The sequence below is a fragment of the Elephantulus edwardii genome, unplaced genomic scaffold, assembly GCF_000299155.1.
Source record: "Elephantulus edwardii isolate Elephantulus edwardi_28Jun2011 unplaced genomic scaffold, EleEdw1.0 scaffold00067, whole genome shotgun sequence".
Taxonomy (NCBI): domain Eukaryota; kingdom Metazoa; phylum Chordata; class Mammalia; order Macroscelidea; family Macroscelididae; genus Elephantulus; species Elephantulus edwardii.
In genome coordinates this window covers 8,735,412-8,752,041 of record NW_006399817.1, presented here as the reverse complement: position 1 = coordinate 8,752,041, position 16,630 = coordinate 8,735,412, and the positions used below count along the sequence as shown (strand labels likewise).

The following is a 16,630-nucleotide window of genomic DNA, read 5'->3' as shown; positions in this document are numbered from 1 at the left end:
CAGGCCTCACATTCTGACTCTCAACCTGTGGCCTTAACCTCATCCTGCTCATCCAGAGGCTACAAAGTCCTCTAAATTCTGGCAGTTATGTGCCACCCCTACTCTGCCAGTAAGTCCAGCTCTAGCAGAGCTCTGCACTAGCCCTTTAAATCGGCAGCCATAGCTCCTCCTGTAAATGTACATAGGCATCCACCTCAACAGCAAGCACTAAATCGTCTCACTCCATGGGCGGGAGCCCACACCTAGCTTTACTGAAGTCTCTGGTTCTCTGCTACATCAACTGCTGTTACTATTGCTACTGGTGCCACTGCTAACACCTCTGCTACCGTCTTACGTTCTCAACTTCATCCCTTTTTTTAAAATAAAATTTTTAATTGTAATTGTGATTTTAACTAAAGTTTACAGAAAAGTTTTATTTTCATTAATTCATTGTTGCTCATCCCCCCATTTCCTTCCCCCTCCCCCAGTTCACTTAAAAAAAAATTCATTCGTTGTCGCCCAATTGCCTCCCTCTCTCCGCTTCCCCCCAGCCCTCTTTGCAATGTACCACTTATTCTGGGCTGTTGTCATACGTATAATGCCTAATCATATATTCCTTCTAAACAGATGAAATTCTTTCCCTCATCTGTTCCAATGTAATGTTCGTTATCTATTCAACTTATCCTATTCTCCTCCCAACTCGCCAGATTGGACATGCTTTGTAACAATGGTGCTCTTGTACAAGCAGAAATCTGTGGCCCAAAGGACTTAGTGTGCTTTCTGATTCTTCTTTCTCGCTGGAAGTGAGTCTTGTTTTCAGCCTCTGAGCCTGTCTTTCAGCCTGGCAGGATAGCATAACTAACCAATCTCCATGTTAGTGGCCTGAAAATCTATTTGCATGTTGTTGTTGTTGTTGTTGTTGTTAAGTGCCATCGAGTCTTTTGCAACTCAGAGTGCTCCTATGTACAACAGCTCTGAACTCTGCTTTATCCTGAGCCAACCTTGTCTTCCACTCAACTGCCATCATTTGCCTTATTTATGTTATCAGCAAGCTTTTCAATCCCATTGGTGGGACACAAACATCTAATATTTGCATAGCCCTTCCTGTGGTGAGAGCTACCAACCCCACAGCTAAAAGCCGTATTGAATGAACCAGTACAGCACAACTGCTAAACAAAAGGTTTAGATTTAAATTCCCTCAGAAGAAAATCCACTCAGAAGAAAGGCCTGGAAATCTACTTCCAAAAAATCAGCTATTACATCCCCTGCAGAGCATAATTCTATTGTAACACCCGTGGAGTTGCCATGAATCAGAATTGACTAGAGAGCAGTTAGTTAATACTGAGGTACCAAGGTGAAGGGATCATCAATTGCAATTATTTTCCAACTTTCTAACATTCTACAGTTTCTTACCAAACCACCATTAAATTTATTCCAGCTCTGGTGGCCTAGTGGAAAGAATCCCAAAGGTTCGCAGTTCTAATCCACCAGCAGCTCTGCAGGAGAAGGATGGCCAATCTTCCTAGCAATCAACTGCCTCTCAAAATCCCTGGAGGGTCAACTATGAGTCCATACTGCTCAATGGCACACAACAACAACAGGAATCCTACAGGATAAAGTAGAATTGCCCCATAGCGTTTCCAAGGCTGTAAATCTTTGTGGAAGCACATAGTTGCAACTTCCTCCTGAATAGCAGCTGGGAATTCAAACCACCAGCTTTCAATTAGGATCTTAATGCTTTGCTCCCTGTACCACTAGGGCTCCTTGTTGCTCACTCACTCACTGATCTGACATTGAGTTGATTCTGACTCCTAGATACTGTCTGCTGGTTTCTAAAGCTGTTAAGTCTTAACAGTTGGGAATTACTCATTTTTCTCCCATGGAGTAGCTGGAGAATTTGAACTGCTGGAGATCTGACCTGCCTTTTATTTTCCCATGCAATTCACACAATTCACAGAGTAACCAATGTTGATTTCCAGTGATCTATGCCAATTTAGGAGTGCATGCATTTCATGATACTTAGAACTTTAAAAGCCACATCCACATCCTCACTTTCTCATTTAATCTTTACACCAAAATTTTTTTACATAGAAGAGAGGAAATAATTGTGCCCATGTGATGAAGAGAACATTCAGGTTCCAAGGAACTTGAGTAAGTTCAATTTATGATAAGCAGAAAAGGAATTATTTAAAGCAGAATATTTTTATCAGTTAAAACTGATAATGCCATAGTTAACATTATCTATTTCCACTTTACTGAAGAGAAAATGGACATTTTAAAAATTTCACTTCCTCAAGGCCATTTGGCTACTTAACGATGTGAGCTTCAGAGCCAGCTCTATTCACTCGTCCTGCTTTTCTCATTTTTTTATTTATTTTGTTTTCATGACTCCTGTGTCTACCTGAATCCTGTGGTTTCTCACTGCCCCACATGACCTCCAAGAGAGCACACCACTTCCCTGTTGACTAATGCTGTCCACCTCTCACAACATGTTTGTCTCTGTGGGGTGTTGACTCCGTTTTCACCTCTGTGAAGATTCCATCACATACACTTCTGGGATGTTGGCAATAATCACCAAAAAGTATTCTGTGTCATTCTGTGTCTAGTTCTAGTCAATTGTCTTCGGACTTTCTAAAGCTGCCAGAGGGGAATATGGGACAGAAAAGACAAGCTTGTGGTTCCTGCATTGATAACTGGGCTGTCGTTAGTACTTCAGGCTAGCGAAGGGAGAGCCCTGGTCCCTCCTGGGTCCTGCTGCCTCACACATGGCTTATCAAACAAGTGATTCTTGCTTATTGTTTGACTTCAACATTACGATAATGGCAAATCACATCCAGGGGTTATTAGGCAAGAATCTCTTTATTTAAAAAAGCAAGTTCAAATCTGACTGCGTCTTTTTCAACTCTCCAGAGTAGTAGTGTTTGTTTTCCTTTGGTGGCCTACCCAAACGACGACAGCTACCGTCCATGTGCTATTGCAGCAGATGTTTATATTAGCAGCAATGGGGCCAAACCCACAGCCCTGCACTTGTCCTGCTGTGCACTTTTAATGCCCACACTCAGACTTGCCCTTTACGCAAAAAACCACACCATGTCTGTTAGAATTAAACTAATCCATTTTGCTACTCTCAATCCCTTCTCCTAAGGAACTGTACTTTTGACTCTTGCTCTTTTTTTTTTTTTTCCATCTCCTCCTGACAGTTATCTTCCATCTGTGTTCCAGGATGGTGAATACATCCTCTAATATTAAGTAATAAAAAAAAACCAGCCCACTAATGTCAAGTCAATCTTGACTCATCATGACCCTACAGGACAGAATAGAACTACCTTAGAGTCTCCAGTGTTGTAAACTTTGATAGAAACAGACTCCTACAGAAATGCTGATGGTTTTGAACTGTTTTCAGTTCAGTAGCCAAGAACTTTAAAAATTAAGCCATTTAGGCTCCTTGCTTTAAGTATTCTCAAGGTTTTCTCATTGCTATCCAGTCAACATCAACTCATAGCTGACCCTCCAGTGGATTTTCAGAGTCAGAGGCTGGAAATAGCATGGAAGAAGACCTCTCATCTTTCTCCTGTGGGGCACCTGGTAGATTTGAACCACTTACCTTTGGAGAGGGAGTTTAACTCCTTACCACTAAGCAAGCCACCAGCATGTGCTTCTTTTAAGGAGTCCTGTTTGTGTTGTGTACCATTGAGTCCGTACTTAGAACTGTTCCTCCTCCTTTGTGTTTCCATACTTGAGGGTTCCACCTCAGTTGCCCTATCTGCTAGACTTTTTAAATATATATTAAAAATACACTGTCCACTTTATTTTGCAAATACATTTCTTTTTTTTCCAATATTCTACTAGTTTAGTTACAAAATTTGAATACATTATTTTTAAGAACAAATTCTTTCAATTTCCCTCACACCCCCCCCCGTCAAATTGTACAACCTCATAATTAATCCCTCCTCCCCCACACATCCTCATCCCTCTGCTCCCAACCCCTCCCACCCCTCTTGGATCCTTATACTAAGTCTGCAATAATGGTTATATTCAATACTTATCCTTGTGGGACTGAGTTAGGTCACTCAGCATAATACTCTCTAGTCCCTCCCAAGTTAGGTAATAATTTACAAAGATATTGCTCCTGCATACTGCATTGTATTCCATTGTGTAAATGTCTCATAGTTTCTCAAGCTATTCATTTGTGTTTGGACCTTTGGGCTGTTTCCATGTTCTTGCAATGGTGAACAATGCTGCTATGAACATTGGTGTACAAATTTCCATTTGTGCCTTACTTCTCATTTTCTCAGGGTATATTCTAAGTAGTGGAATAGCTGGGTCATATGTAATTTCTATGTTCAGCTTTTTGAAGAAATGCCAAACTACCTTCCAGAATGGTTGTACCATTTTACAATCCCACCAACAATGTATAAGAGTTCCTTTCTCACCACATGCTCTTTAACATTTATTACTTGCTGTCCTGTTAAACTTTGCTACTGTTACTGAAGTGAGATGGTAGCTCATTGTGGTTTTGATTTGCATCTTTTTTATTGTCAGTGATTTCGAGCATTTCTTCATGTATCTGCCATTCAAATATCCTCCTCTGTGAAAATTTTTTCCATTTTGTCCATTTTGTAATTGGGTTATCAGTCTTAAGTTCTATTGTTCATAGGGTTTTTGAAGGCCTGCTAATTCAGAAATCGATGCCCAATTCTTCATCTAGTCTACCTGAATGCTCAGATTTAGTATCTGACAGACAAGTATTTTATAAAAAAGAGCAGATTAAAGTTATTTCCCCAATTGTAGAAATAACCAATAGTTTCAGTGTTGTTCCCATCCTTGACATATGTGTCTTGACCCACCCATTTTCCTACTCCACTAGCATTCCCTTCTACTCCCACCTACTCCATTCAACCTTCTATCCAACCCTTGATATGATAGTTTATATTTCAAGTTTTCTGGGCTTCTGTGATTCCAAAGGCCTCAAGCTTCTGCCAGTTTCTTATGTTGTGGCCATTGTCTCTTGAGTTTTAAGAGTCTGTAAGTCCAAATCCCAGGTAATGTTAGGGAAGGTTTCCTATCTCAGATAGTTCTGAGGAAAAGTCCTGTCCTTTTAATTTATGCTCCTGGTTTGATTTCTTGTGGCTTGGGGCCTCTTCTTTTCCATTTGTAGGACACAAGGAGAAATATGGCATCAAGATTGGAGGAAGATTCATCAATAATCTGTGTTATGCAGATCACACAACCTTGCTTGCCAAAACTGAGGAGGACCTGAAGCACTTGCTGCAGAAGGTCAAGGACTATGGCCTTCAATATGGATTGAAGCTCAATATCAAGTAAACAAAGTTTCTAACCACTGGGCTGATTGGCAGCATCATGATAGATGGTGAAGAGATTGAGATTGTTAACAGCTTTAGTTTGCTTGCCTCCAAAATCAACACTCTTGTTACTAGCAGTCAGGAAATGAAAAGATGTATTGCATTGGGAAAGTCTGCAGTCAGAGACCTCTCCAAAGTACTGAAAAGCCACGATATCAGTCTGGAGACTAAGGTGCACCTCATATAGGCCATGGTCTTTGCAATCATTTGCTGTGCATCAGAGAGCTGGACAATGACTAGGGATAATAGAAGGAGAATTGATGTCTTTGAGCTGTGGGATTGGAGATGAGTGTTTAATATACCATGGACTGCTAAGAGAACAAAGAGGTTCATCCTGGAGATGGTGAAACCAGGCTGTTCCTTGGAGGCAAGGATTCTGAAGCTTCGTCTGACATACTTTGGGTATGTTGCAAGGAGGGACCAGTCCTTGGAGAGGGACGTCATGCTTGTGAGGGCAGGAGAGGAAAATCCTCGATGAAATGGATTGATTTAGTGATTGGGGTAGTAGGTAGGTGTGTGGGAGACAGTGAGATAGATATAGGATAGAGCAGGGTATAGGGCCATTGTACATAGGGTCATTATGAGTCGCAGGTGACTTGACGGCACATAATAATAACAACAACCATTGAGTCAGAACCAAACCATAGCTGACCCTCTGGCAGGTTTTCAGAGGCAATAAATGAGAAGAGATTGTCCACTTTCTCCCACAGAGTAGCTAGTGGATTTGAACCCTGTGCTTTGTGTTTGCAGAGCAATTCCTTACCGCTGATCTTGCAAAGTGACAATTGTTTACCATCCAGTTTCCAAAACTGAACATCTAAGAACACTATGGGAAATCATGGGAAGTAGCTGTCCTTGTCAATAGATTCACCTCTGCAACCAATGGAGACTGAAAGTCCCTAACAGTGTGTGTAGCTTCAGAAGAAGAAACCCTACTGGCTTGTTCCCCTTTCCAACATCCTGGAGCCTGACCCAAGGGCTCATTAACCCACTGTACTTTCCTTCCTGTGTATACACTTCTGCTATTATAGCAACTCTTTCTGCATTTAGAAAAGAGAGGTGAAAAGGAACAGGGTTTGTTTAAAATAGAAGTACTTGCAACACTATTTCAGGAGAATGAAATGTAGGAAGCCAGCACAGTAGTTTTACGCCGTCCCTGCTCTCCTCTTTCCTGTTCCCTAGCCTCCCTTCTGCTTAGTCACTGATTGAGGGACTGATTTTTTTTTTAAATTGTCATCTCTAAGTAAGAAAAATGAGAACTCTGGTGCCCTAGTCCACAAGGAGTTGTACTGTTTACCCCAAGGCCACGCCTCTCTGGTGATTTCAGTCTACTAGCTGCTCTGATCAAGAAAGATGGACCAACGCCTTTCATATGTTTTGAAGCCTGGGAAACCCAACAGAGGGTCAATTATGAGTTGGTTCCAACTCCACAGCAAAGAGGTTTTGAGTATGAAGTTAGAAAAAAAGGGCCAATACAATACTCCTGACCTCCTGGAGAATTGACCATTGGTACTGATCTGAAGCAGACTGGTTTTGTTGAAGTGGGTTTCCCATCAGCTGTGAATTAGGTAGGGAGCCTAATGGTGCAGTGGTCAAAGCCTTCAACTGTGGACTGAAGGACTAGTATTCCAACCCATCAGTTCCTTTGAAGAGAAAGACGATTTACAGACTTGGACTCTATGGAGTAGTTCTCTTCTGCTCTGTAGAGTCACTGTATGTCAAATAGATTTATAGAAATGGGTTTGAGTTTTAGGTATGCTGTTGTTATTATGTGCCATTGAGTCACCTGAGATTTATAGCAACCCTATGCACAACAGCTCTGAAGCCTGCCCTGTCCTGAACCAGTGTCACAGACTCTGACACACCTACCTCCACTGCCCTAATTACTGTATGAATCCATTTAATCTGAGGTCTTTCTCTCCTGCACTGTCCCTCCACCCTTGTGAGCATGATATTCTTCTCTTAGAATCGGTCCCTCCTGCCTCTATGTCCAAAGTTTGTGAGACACAGCTTCAAAATCCTACCCTCCAAGGAGAAACTTGGTTTCACTCTCTTCAAGACAGACCTGTTTGTTGTCTTGGCAGTCATGGTGTGTTCAAGACTCTCCTCCAGAAACACAACGCAAAGGCATCAATTTTTTCTATCATCGTTGGTCATTATCCAGCTCTCTGATGCATAGCAAGTAATTGCAAAGACCTTAGCCTGGATCAGGTACATTTTAGTCTCTAAACTGACATTGTTGCTTCTTAGTATTCTGCAGAGGTCCCTGACAGCATATTTACCGAATGCAATTTTTCTTTTGATTTCCTGACTGTTGGTGCCAAGGAGTGTTGACTGTGGAGCTGAGCAAGCTGCAACTGTTAACAAACTCAATCTCTTCTTCATCCCGCATGCTGCTGCCCAATTGGCCCAGTGGTGAGAATCTTTGTTTTCTTCATGTTGAGCTTCAATCCATATTGAAGACTACAGTCCTTGACCTTCTGCAGAAAGCACTTCAGGTCCTCCTCCGTTTCAGCAAGCAAGGTTATGTCATCTGCATAACGCATGCTGTTGATGAGTCTACCTTAAATTCTGATGCCACTTTCCTCCATATAAATCCCAGACTCCTGAAAGATTTGTTCTGCATATAGATTGAAAAGATATATAGACAGGACACATCCCTGACACACTCCTTTCCTGATTTTGAACTATGCAATGTTTCCCTGCTCTGTTCTGAGGACTGCTTCCTGGTTCAAGTATAGGCTTCACATAAGCACAGTCAAGTGTTCTTGGATTCCATTCTCCTCAAGGTTAGCCAAATTTGTTGTTATCCACACAGTCAAAAACCTTTACATAGTCAGTGAAACACAGATTGATAAACCTCTTGTACTCTTCACTTTCAGCCAAGATCCATCTGACACTGGCAATGTCTTTAGTGTCATGGCCTCTTCTACACCCAGCTTGTATTTCTGTTAGTTCTTTATCAATGTACTGTTCCAGTCATTTCTGGATAATCTTCAGCAGGATTTTGCTTGGATGTGATGTGAGTGATATTGTATGATAATTTCTACATTCTGTCAGGTCACCTTTTTTTTTTTGGAATGGGAATAAATATGGATCTCTTTCAGTAAGTTTGCCAGATATATATTTCTTTAAGTCAATTCTTTCCCTCATCTATTTTAATGCAGTGTTCATTATTTATCCCCTCTTCTTAGTTTCCCCCCAGCCCTCACATCAGACCTGTTTTATAACACTGGCATTATGCAATATTTGTCCTTTTGTGACTGAGATATTTCACTCAACATAATGGCCTCCAGGGTCACCCATTTTGTATAATATTTTATGAGTTCCTTGTTTTTCAGTGCTGCATAGTATTCCATTGTGTGAATATACCACAGTTTCTCTATCCTTTCATTTGTTGATGAGCATGTACTTCAATTTATAAAATAAGATCTTTAATTATTAAATCTATTATTATAATACATAAAGTGCTATAAACCAGTACTTTGTAAATAGTAAGCACTCAGTAAGTATGCACTAGCAATATATAGTTTAAAATCACATTTCTAAAAATGAAATTTTTATTTTAATTGTGATTTTAATGAAAGTTTACAGAAAAGTTAGGTTTTTCACTCATACATTGTTGTACATTTTACCCCCTCCCTTTCTTCACTTCCCCCAGTTTACTTCTTTTTTTTTTAAAGGAGGTATTTCTTTATTGTTATACAATTACCTCCCTCTCTCCTCCTCCCCCCAGACCTCTTTTTCATGTACCTCTTATTCTTGGCTGTTGTCTTATGCATAATGTCTAATCATATATATATATATATTTTAAACAGTTCTTTCCTTCATCTGTTCCAATGCAAAAATCACGTTTTAAGCCTATCAGGTTGATCTTGTAATATGTATAGAAGTTGGAAAAAAATAAAATAATTAACCATGCTATAAAAATTACTCCAAACATTAGCATCTTGAAGTGTTTTCTGTGAGTCAGATCCAGGAGTGGCTGCTTCTGGTGCTTCTGCTCTGGAATCTCTTGAGGATTTTCAGTCAAGATGTTGGTTGGATTTGTCATGCGGGTGCCTCCACAGAGCTGCTTGAGTACTCTGTACTGTGTCTAGCTATCTCCACAGTAAGTGATGTAAGAAATAGCAAGGGAGAAGCCATGATGTCTTTTGTTATCTTTTATTACTAGATTGACTACCTAGTCACACTCCATCTGTTTTGTAATATCATAGTAATTACTCAAGAAGCTCTAGTGATGTAGTTCATAGAAAGTTGTGCTACTAACCCAGAGGTCAGGCTTCTTTGGTAGCTTTAAACCACCAGCCATTGCTTGGCAGTCTCTTCCCATGCCATTTACAACTTTAGCAACTCTGTAGAGTCAGCTGAGTCAGAAACAAATCCACAAGGATAAGAGAGAATTTTACTCAGATCATCCCTGTTTAGTGTAGAAAGGGACTACACAGTATTAAGGAAACCAAGTAAACTAGAAGATGAGACATTATGGAATGCCATCTTGGAGGCTAGTTATCATTTGCATTGAGAATAGACAGCTCTGGTTAATGTTTCAGTATTCTCATACAATGGGTTGCCATTAATATCAATGTTTTGCTCACTCTTTCTAACATATTCTCTAGACTGCAATTGGCCTATTCAACAGCTTGATTCCAATCCATCTTCTGATGATGATTAGCAAGACCTCTCCAGGGTATGTAGAAAACATGGACAGATACCAGAAGGCAGCTAAACTTTTCCAGGGGAAGGTAAGTCTAGAATGGGAGACACTCATTTGACTCATCACCACAAGGTGAACAAGGAAAAGAAAGATCAAGTCAGGGAGATAGAGGTTAATAAGGAAAAAGAAAGTATGATTATGGTATATCAAACTGGGAATTGCAACATAATTATTCATCTTAATCTTGAATATAAGGACATTTTGTACCATGAAAGGCCTATAAAGCTATATCTTCCTCTACTAATTTATTTTTCCCTGTATTAATAAACAGTTCTAAAGATATTGACAATAAAGCCCCAAAGATATTGAAAGGGGGGAAAGCATGTATTGTGATAATAAAATCACAATTTGTTTATTCCTTGTCAAAATCCCTTAGAGTTTTGTATTTCTGAGCTTATTTTTTATATGAAAATACCTAACATGGATCTCATGCCTAGTAGGTGTTCAACAAATACTCATTTCCTCTCTTACTGTACTTCATGTCACTCTGCTCAATTTTACGTAATAAGTAAGTTAAGTAAATTAACTGCTTCAACAGTACTGCATTGACTTGGAAGACTTTTTAATGAAGCAAACTGTCAGTCACTTTGGTCACCTTTCTAGTAATTGGTTCTTTAGTTAGTACAGTCAGCTAACTAAAGTGTGGACTTTAGCATCTACCTAGAGATAACTCAGAAGACAGACCAGTGATCTACCTTCAAAACAGTCAACCCCTGCAAACTAGTTGGACATGTTGTTAGAAGTGACTAGTCCTCATGAAAAGACATCATAGTAAGAAAGGTGGCAGGTCAGTGAAAGAGAAGAAGACCATCAAAAAGCAGATTGACACAGCGACTGTTACAAGAGGTCAAGTCTATCAGAGATGATGAGGATGGCATAGGTTAGGATTCTGATCCAGTGCTTTTAGCATTGCTATGGGTTGTAGCTTACTTGATAGCACTTAAAAACAACTAAGAACCCATAAGTAGAGTAGAAATCAACAAGCGCACTTCTACTCTGACACAGTCACCAGGAGTTAGAATAGAAGCTATAGCAACTCTTTAGTGTTTAATATGCTAGAAAATTAAATGCAGATGCATGTACATGGGCCCTTACAGTTTCTCTGCTACAAGACACCAAAGGGTGTGTGGTGTGGCTGGCCTGGGAGACTATTGGCCCCCCTGCTTCCTTGGCATCTATGCAAGGTTATGGCCCAGCCCAGGAGCACTCATACCCGGGCCAGCAATAGAACCATTGCCTGCCAGGTCAAAAGGTGGCACTTCCAGTGTGGTCTGGACCATGATCCTTCCCAGAGCACTAGACCACTGCCTAGATGCCTGGTGACAGCTGTCCCCCCACCACTCAACTGTCCTGCATCAGGAGCACTGATATCACTAGTAAAGCCATTTTCTTCCCCCTCTGAGAGCCAGTATTTGAGCTGAGAACCCTTTGGGCCAGCCTAGCTATAGCAGTTGCCTGTCTGAGAAGGCTGCTAATTCACAGGCCATCTCTCCCCTTAACTGATGCAAGTTTTCCCTTGAATCAAAGGATCAGAGAGAAATTTCATTATGATGGGCTGCCCTCCCCTACTCTAAAGCAGTGAGCTCTTGAGCCAATGTTATCAGAACAAAGGCCTGTTAAGACTTCAGACATAAAAAACTCTACCACAGCAATGACATGAAAGAAAAAGTCTACCTCACACTTTTCATAAAACCAAAACTAGAGGTCACTCAAAAGAGCAATTATAACATGGAATCAATGGATTTCCTGAAGCTAGAAAAATCTGATGGAACTTTCTGACATAGAATTCAAAAGAACAATGTTTGAATATGTTCAACAGGTGAGAGAATTACTCAAAAAAATCACAGGAATTTGCATGGAAAAGCCATGAGAAACTAAAAAAAAAAAAAATTCAAGGCAATGCAAACAAATTAGGCATTAGAAACTTCAGAAAAACAAGAAACCACAATCTAGAACAAGAACATTGGTCAATGTTTCAGATGTTGTCAACATGTTGGAGGAACATATGAGAAGAACTGAAGAGATGAAACACAGAATTAATGAAATAAAAGATAGAATTCTCAACATTGATCTACTAGAACAAAAAGAAAAATAAAAAAAAGAGGGGAGGGGAAGTAAGCCTAAGAATTATGTGGGATACCATTAAGAAGAATAATATGCACATAATTGGAATCCCAGAACAGCAAGAAGCTATTAAAGGCACTGAGAAAGTTGAGGAAAAATTACTAGAAGAAAACTTTCCAGGCATAGTGAAGAACGGCAGAATATGTGTACAAGAAGCTGAGGGAACACCATATAGAATATACCAGAAAAGAAAAATATCGAAGTATATCACAGTCAAATTTGCTGGAACCAAAGGTAAGGAGAGAATACAGAAAGCAGCTAGGGAGAAATGAAGAGTAACCTAAAAGGGAGAGCAAATATGATAAGTGCCAATTTCACAGCAGAAACCATGTGAGCAAGAAGACAGTGAAATTACATCAAACACTCAAAGAATACAACTATCAACCAAGGATACTGTACTCAGCAAAACTATCCATCAAATATGAAGGAGAGATCAAGATTTTCTCAAAAAGAAAGAGTTAAGGGAATTTGTAAAAACAAGACCAATGTTGCAAGAAATACTGAGGGAAGCCTTTCTTACAGAGATGCCACAGAAAGTAGGCTGAACCAGAGTAACCAGCAACAACACCAAAAAGAACTCCACAAAATGATAGCAAAAAACCTCTTGCCTCTCTATAATTACACTGAATAGGAATGGTTTAAGTGGAAAAGAGAAGTAGCTTGGGTAGAAAAACCAAAACCCATCAATATGTTGTCTACAAGAGACATACCTGAAAAGTGAAGGGAAAGAAAGACTAAAAATAAAAAGGTGGGGAAAGGTAGACCAAACAGATGGCAAGGAGATTGCCCATCCTTCTCCTGCAGAGCAGCTGGGGGTATTGTCTTCAGAACTGCAGCTCACCTTCTTGCCTCTAGGCCACCAGAGCTCCCCTCAAGCAAATGGCAACCAGAAAAATGCAGGAATAGTGATATTAATCTCTGATAAAATATATTTCAGCACAAAAACCATCACAAAGGACAAAGAATGTCACTATATAATAATTAAAGGGTCAATAGAACAAGAGGACACAACCATAATAAATATCTATGCACCAAATGATAGAACTGCAAAATATAAAGAGCGAATGTTAACAGAACTGAAAAAAAGAAATAGACACCACCATAATAGTAGGAGGAGGCTTCAATATACCACTCTCAAGAAAAGATAGAATGAGAAAAAAAAGGTAACCAAGGACAAATATTGTTTGAAAACATTATCGTAGAATGAATATGAAGATCCAAGGGGTGTGGGGAGGGTGGAAGCCGAGAGGTGAGGATGGGCAGGGGGTGGAGAGGGTGTTAATCATAGGGTTACACAATTTGATGGGTGGGGGGCTGAAGATCTTTTGTGAAAAACACTGTACTCAAACTTATAAATAAATCAGTATAAAAATAAAAAAAATAAAATGATAATGAAGAATTAACTCACACAATAAACCAACTCAATCTCATAGATATATAAAAGCTAATGCACCCCAAGAAAGTGCAGTACACCTTCTTCTCCAATGTGTATGGAACATTCTTCAGAAGAGAACACATTTTATGTCACAAAGCAAATATCAATAAATTAAAAAAACATAAAAATAATACAAAGCATCTTCTCAGACCAAAAAGCCACAAAATTAGAAAGTAATAAGAAAAGAATAAAAATGGAAAAAAATTATACATTAGGAAGGTGAATCACACCTTGCTTGAAAATGAATGGGTACTAGAAGAAATAAAAAAATGAAATTAGAATGTTTCTTGAAACAAATGACAATAAAAATACACATTACCAAAACTGGGTAACAGCCAAAGCAGATTAGAGTTCAAGTTATAGCAATAAGCAAACATATCAAAAGAGAAGAAAAAATGATAATTGATCTTTAACTCAATATTTCCAAACAGTTGAAAAATAACAGCAAGAAAACCCAACATCCTCTTAAAAAATTAAATTATAAAATTTGGGGCAGAAAAAAAAATGAAATTAAAAACAAACAGTTGAAACCATCAACAAGATTAAGAGTTGGTTCTTTGAGTAGGTCATTTTAAAAACCACTAGGAAAATTAACAAAGGTAAAGAAAGAAAACATACAAGTAACCCAAGTAAAAGATGACAGGGAAAATGTCACAACAAAACCAACTAAAATAGAAAGGTTAACAATGGAATATTATGGAAAAACTACACTCAAAAAGTATGAAAACCTAGAGGAAATAGACAGATATGTAAAAACTCACAACCTACCTAAACTGGCACAGATTGAAGTAGAACACCTGAACAGACCCAATACAAAAGAAGAAATTGAACAGATAATAAAACAACTTCCAACAAAAAGTCCAGATTCAGATGGTTTTACAAGTGAATTTTATCAAACATTCAGAAAAGAACTGTCACTAATTCTACATAAACTATTTCAGAAAATAGAAAAAGACAGAATTCTCGCAGACTCATTCTATGCAAACATATTCTTGATACCAAAGTCAGGTAAAGCCATCACCAATATAGAAAAATACAGGCAGATATCTCTCATGAACATAGATGCAAAAATTCTCAGTAAAATCATGGCCAATAGAATAAAAAAAAATACATAAAAAAATAATTCACCATGACCAAGTGGGATTAATAACAGGTATGCAAGGATGGTTCAAAGCAAGAAAAGCAATCAGTGTAATTCATCATATTATAATACTTTGCTTTGTCCTCCCAAGATGCCCTTTGACATTAATATCTTTTCAGCTCTTTCACTTTGACATGGTTTCCTTCAGATTTGGCTTATCAATGCTCCAGTGCAATCTTTAGAGTCTCTTCTGATATCCACCTCGTTTTTTTATTTCTCCTCAGTTTCTCTTCTTTGCCTCACACACACTTTGGACATGTAGCAACATGTCCTATTCCTTGGACAGTGCTATTCCTTGGAGAAGGACATGATGTTAGGAAGGGTGGAGGGTTGGCGAAGGTGAGTAAGACCCTCAACTAGGTGGATTGATATAGTCAATGTTGCAATGGGCTCTTTTTTCTTCTTTCTTTCTTGTTTTTTTTTGTTTTTTTTTTTTTTACTTCATTTGGTTGTTTTGGGTTGGGTTTTTCTATTTATTCATTTTTGAACTTTTCTCCCTGCTCACCCCTCCCCCCAATTCATTCTTCTCTTTGAAAAGCAAAAGAAAAATTTTTTTCATTGTTATATAATCCCTCCCCCCAAGTCTACTCCACTATGCTGCCTTCATTCTGGACTACTGTCATAATAATACCTAAGCATATATGCCTTTTAAACAGTTCTCTCCCTCATCTGTTTCAATGTTGTTGTTGTTGTTATGTGTTGTTGAGTCGCTTGCAACTCATACTGACCCTATGTACAACAGCCCTTGACTCTGCTCTGTCCTGTGCCAATTGCACTGTCTCTGACACTCCCATCCCAATTATCCCAGTCACTGAATCAATCCACCTCACAGAGGGCCTTCCTCTCCTGCGCTGTCCCTCCACCCTCCCAAGCATGATGTCCCTCTCTAAGGACCGGTCTCTCCTCACAACATGTCCAAAGTATGTTAGATGGAGCCTCAGAATCCTTGCCTCCAAGGAGCCACCCAGTTTAACCCTTTCCAGGACAAATCTATTTGTTTTCCTAGCAGTCCATGGTATTCTCAATATTCTTCTCCAGCACCACAGCTCAAAGGCATCAATTCTCCTTCTATCCTCCTTGGTCATTATCCAACTCTCTGATGCATAGCAAGTGATTACGAAGACCATGGCCTGTATCAGATGCACCTTAGTCTCCAGAGAGACACCATTGCTCTTCAGTACTCTGGAGAGGTCCCTAACAGCAGACTTTCCCATGGCAATGTGCCTTTTAATTTCCTGGCTGCTGGTGCCAAGACTATTGACTATGGAGCCAAGCAAACTGAAGCTGTGTACAATCTCAATCTCTTCACCATGCATCCTGATGCTGCCAATTGGTCCAGTGGTGAGAATCTTTGTCTTCTTGACATTGAGCCTCAATTCATATTGTAGGCTACAGTCCTTGACACTCTGCAGCAGGCGCTTCAGGTCCTCTTCAGTTTCAGCAAGCAGGGTTGTGTCATAATTTATGCCATCTTTCTCAGTCTCCCTCAACCCCAATGTCAGTTCTGCTTTACAACAGTGGCACTATGCAGTATTTGCCTTTTTGTGACTAAGATATTTCACTCACCATAGTGTCCTCCAGGGTCACCCATTTTGTATATTTCATTAGTTCCTTGTTTGTTTTTTTAGTTCCTTGTTTTTCAGTGCAGTATAGTATTCCTTTGTGTGAATATCCCAGAGCTTCTCTATCCATTTGTTTGTTGATGAACATTTGTTTCCACCTCTTTGCTATTGTGAACAAAGCCACAATGGACATTGTGTTAGGAAGTGAGAGAATGGTACAGGATAAACAGGATTCAGATGTTTAGTTCATAGGGTCACTACGAGTCATACAGACAGATAGATCAATGGAATAGAATTGAGAACTCAGAA

The 16,630-nt window shown here is 39.4% G+C and overlaps 1 protein-coding gene across 1 annotated transcript in view; it reads left to right on the top strand.

Annotated features, from left to right (window-relative positions):
• Positions 1 to 16,630, top strand: part of ERP27 (endoplasmic reticulum protein 27) — an 89,589-nt gene that overhangs the window by 32,513 nt on the left and 40,446 nt on the right. Inside the window, exon 5 of the mRNA XM_006888479.1 lies at positions 9,962 to 10,087. Coding sequence (XP_006888541.1) covers positions 9,962 to 10,087 — 126 coding nt within the window. The remainder of the gene's footprint in view (positions 1 to 9,961; positions 10,088 to 16,630) is intronic.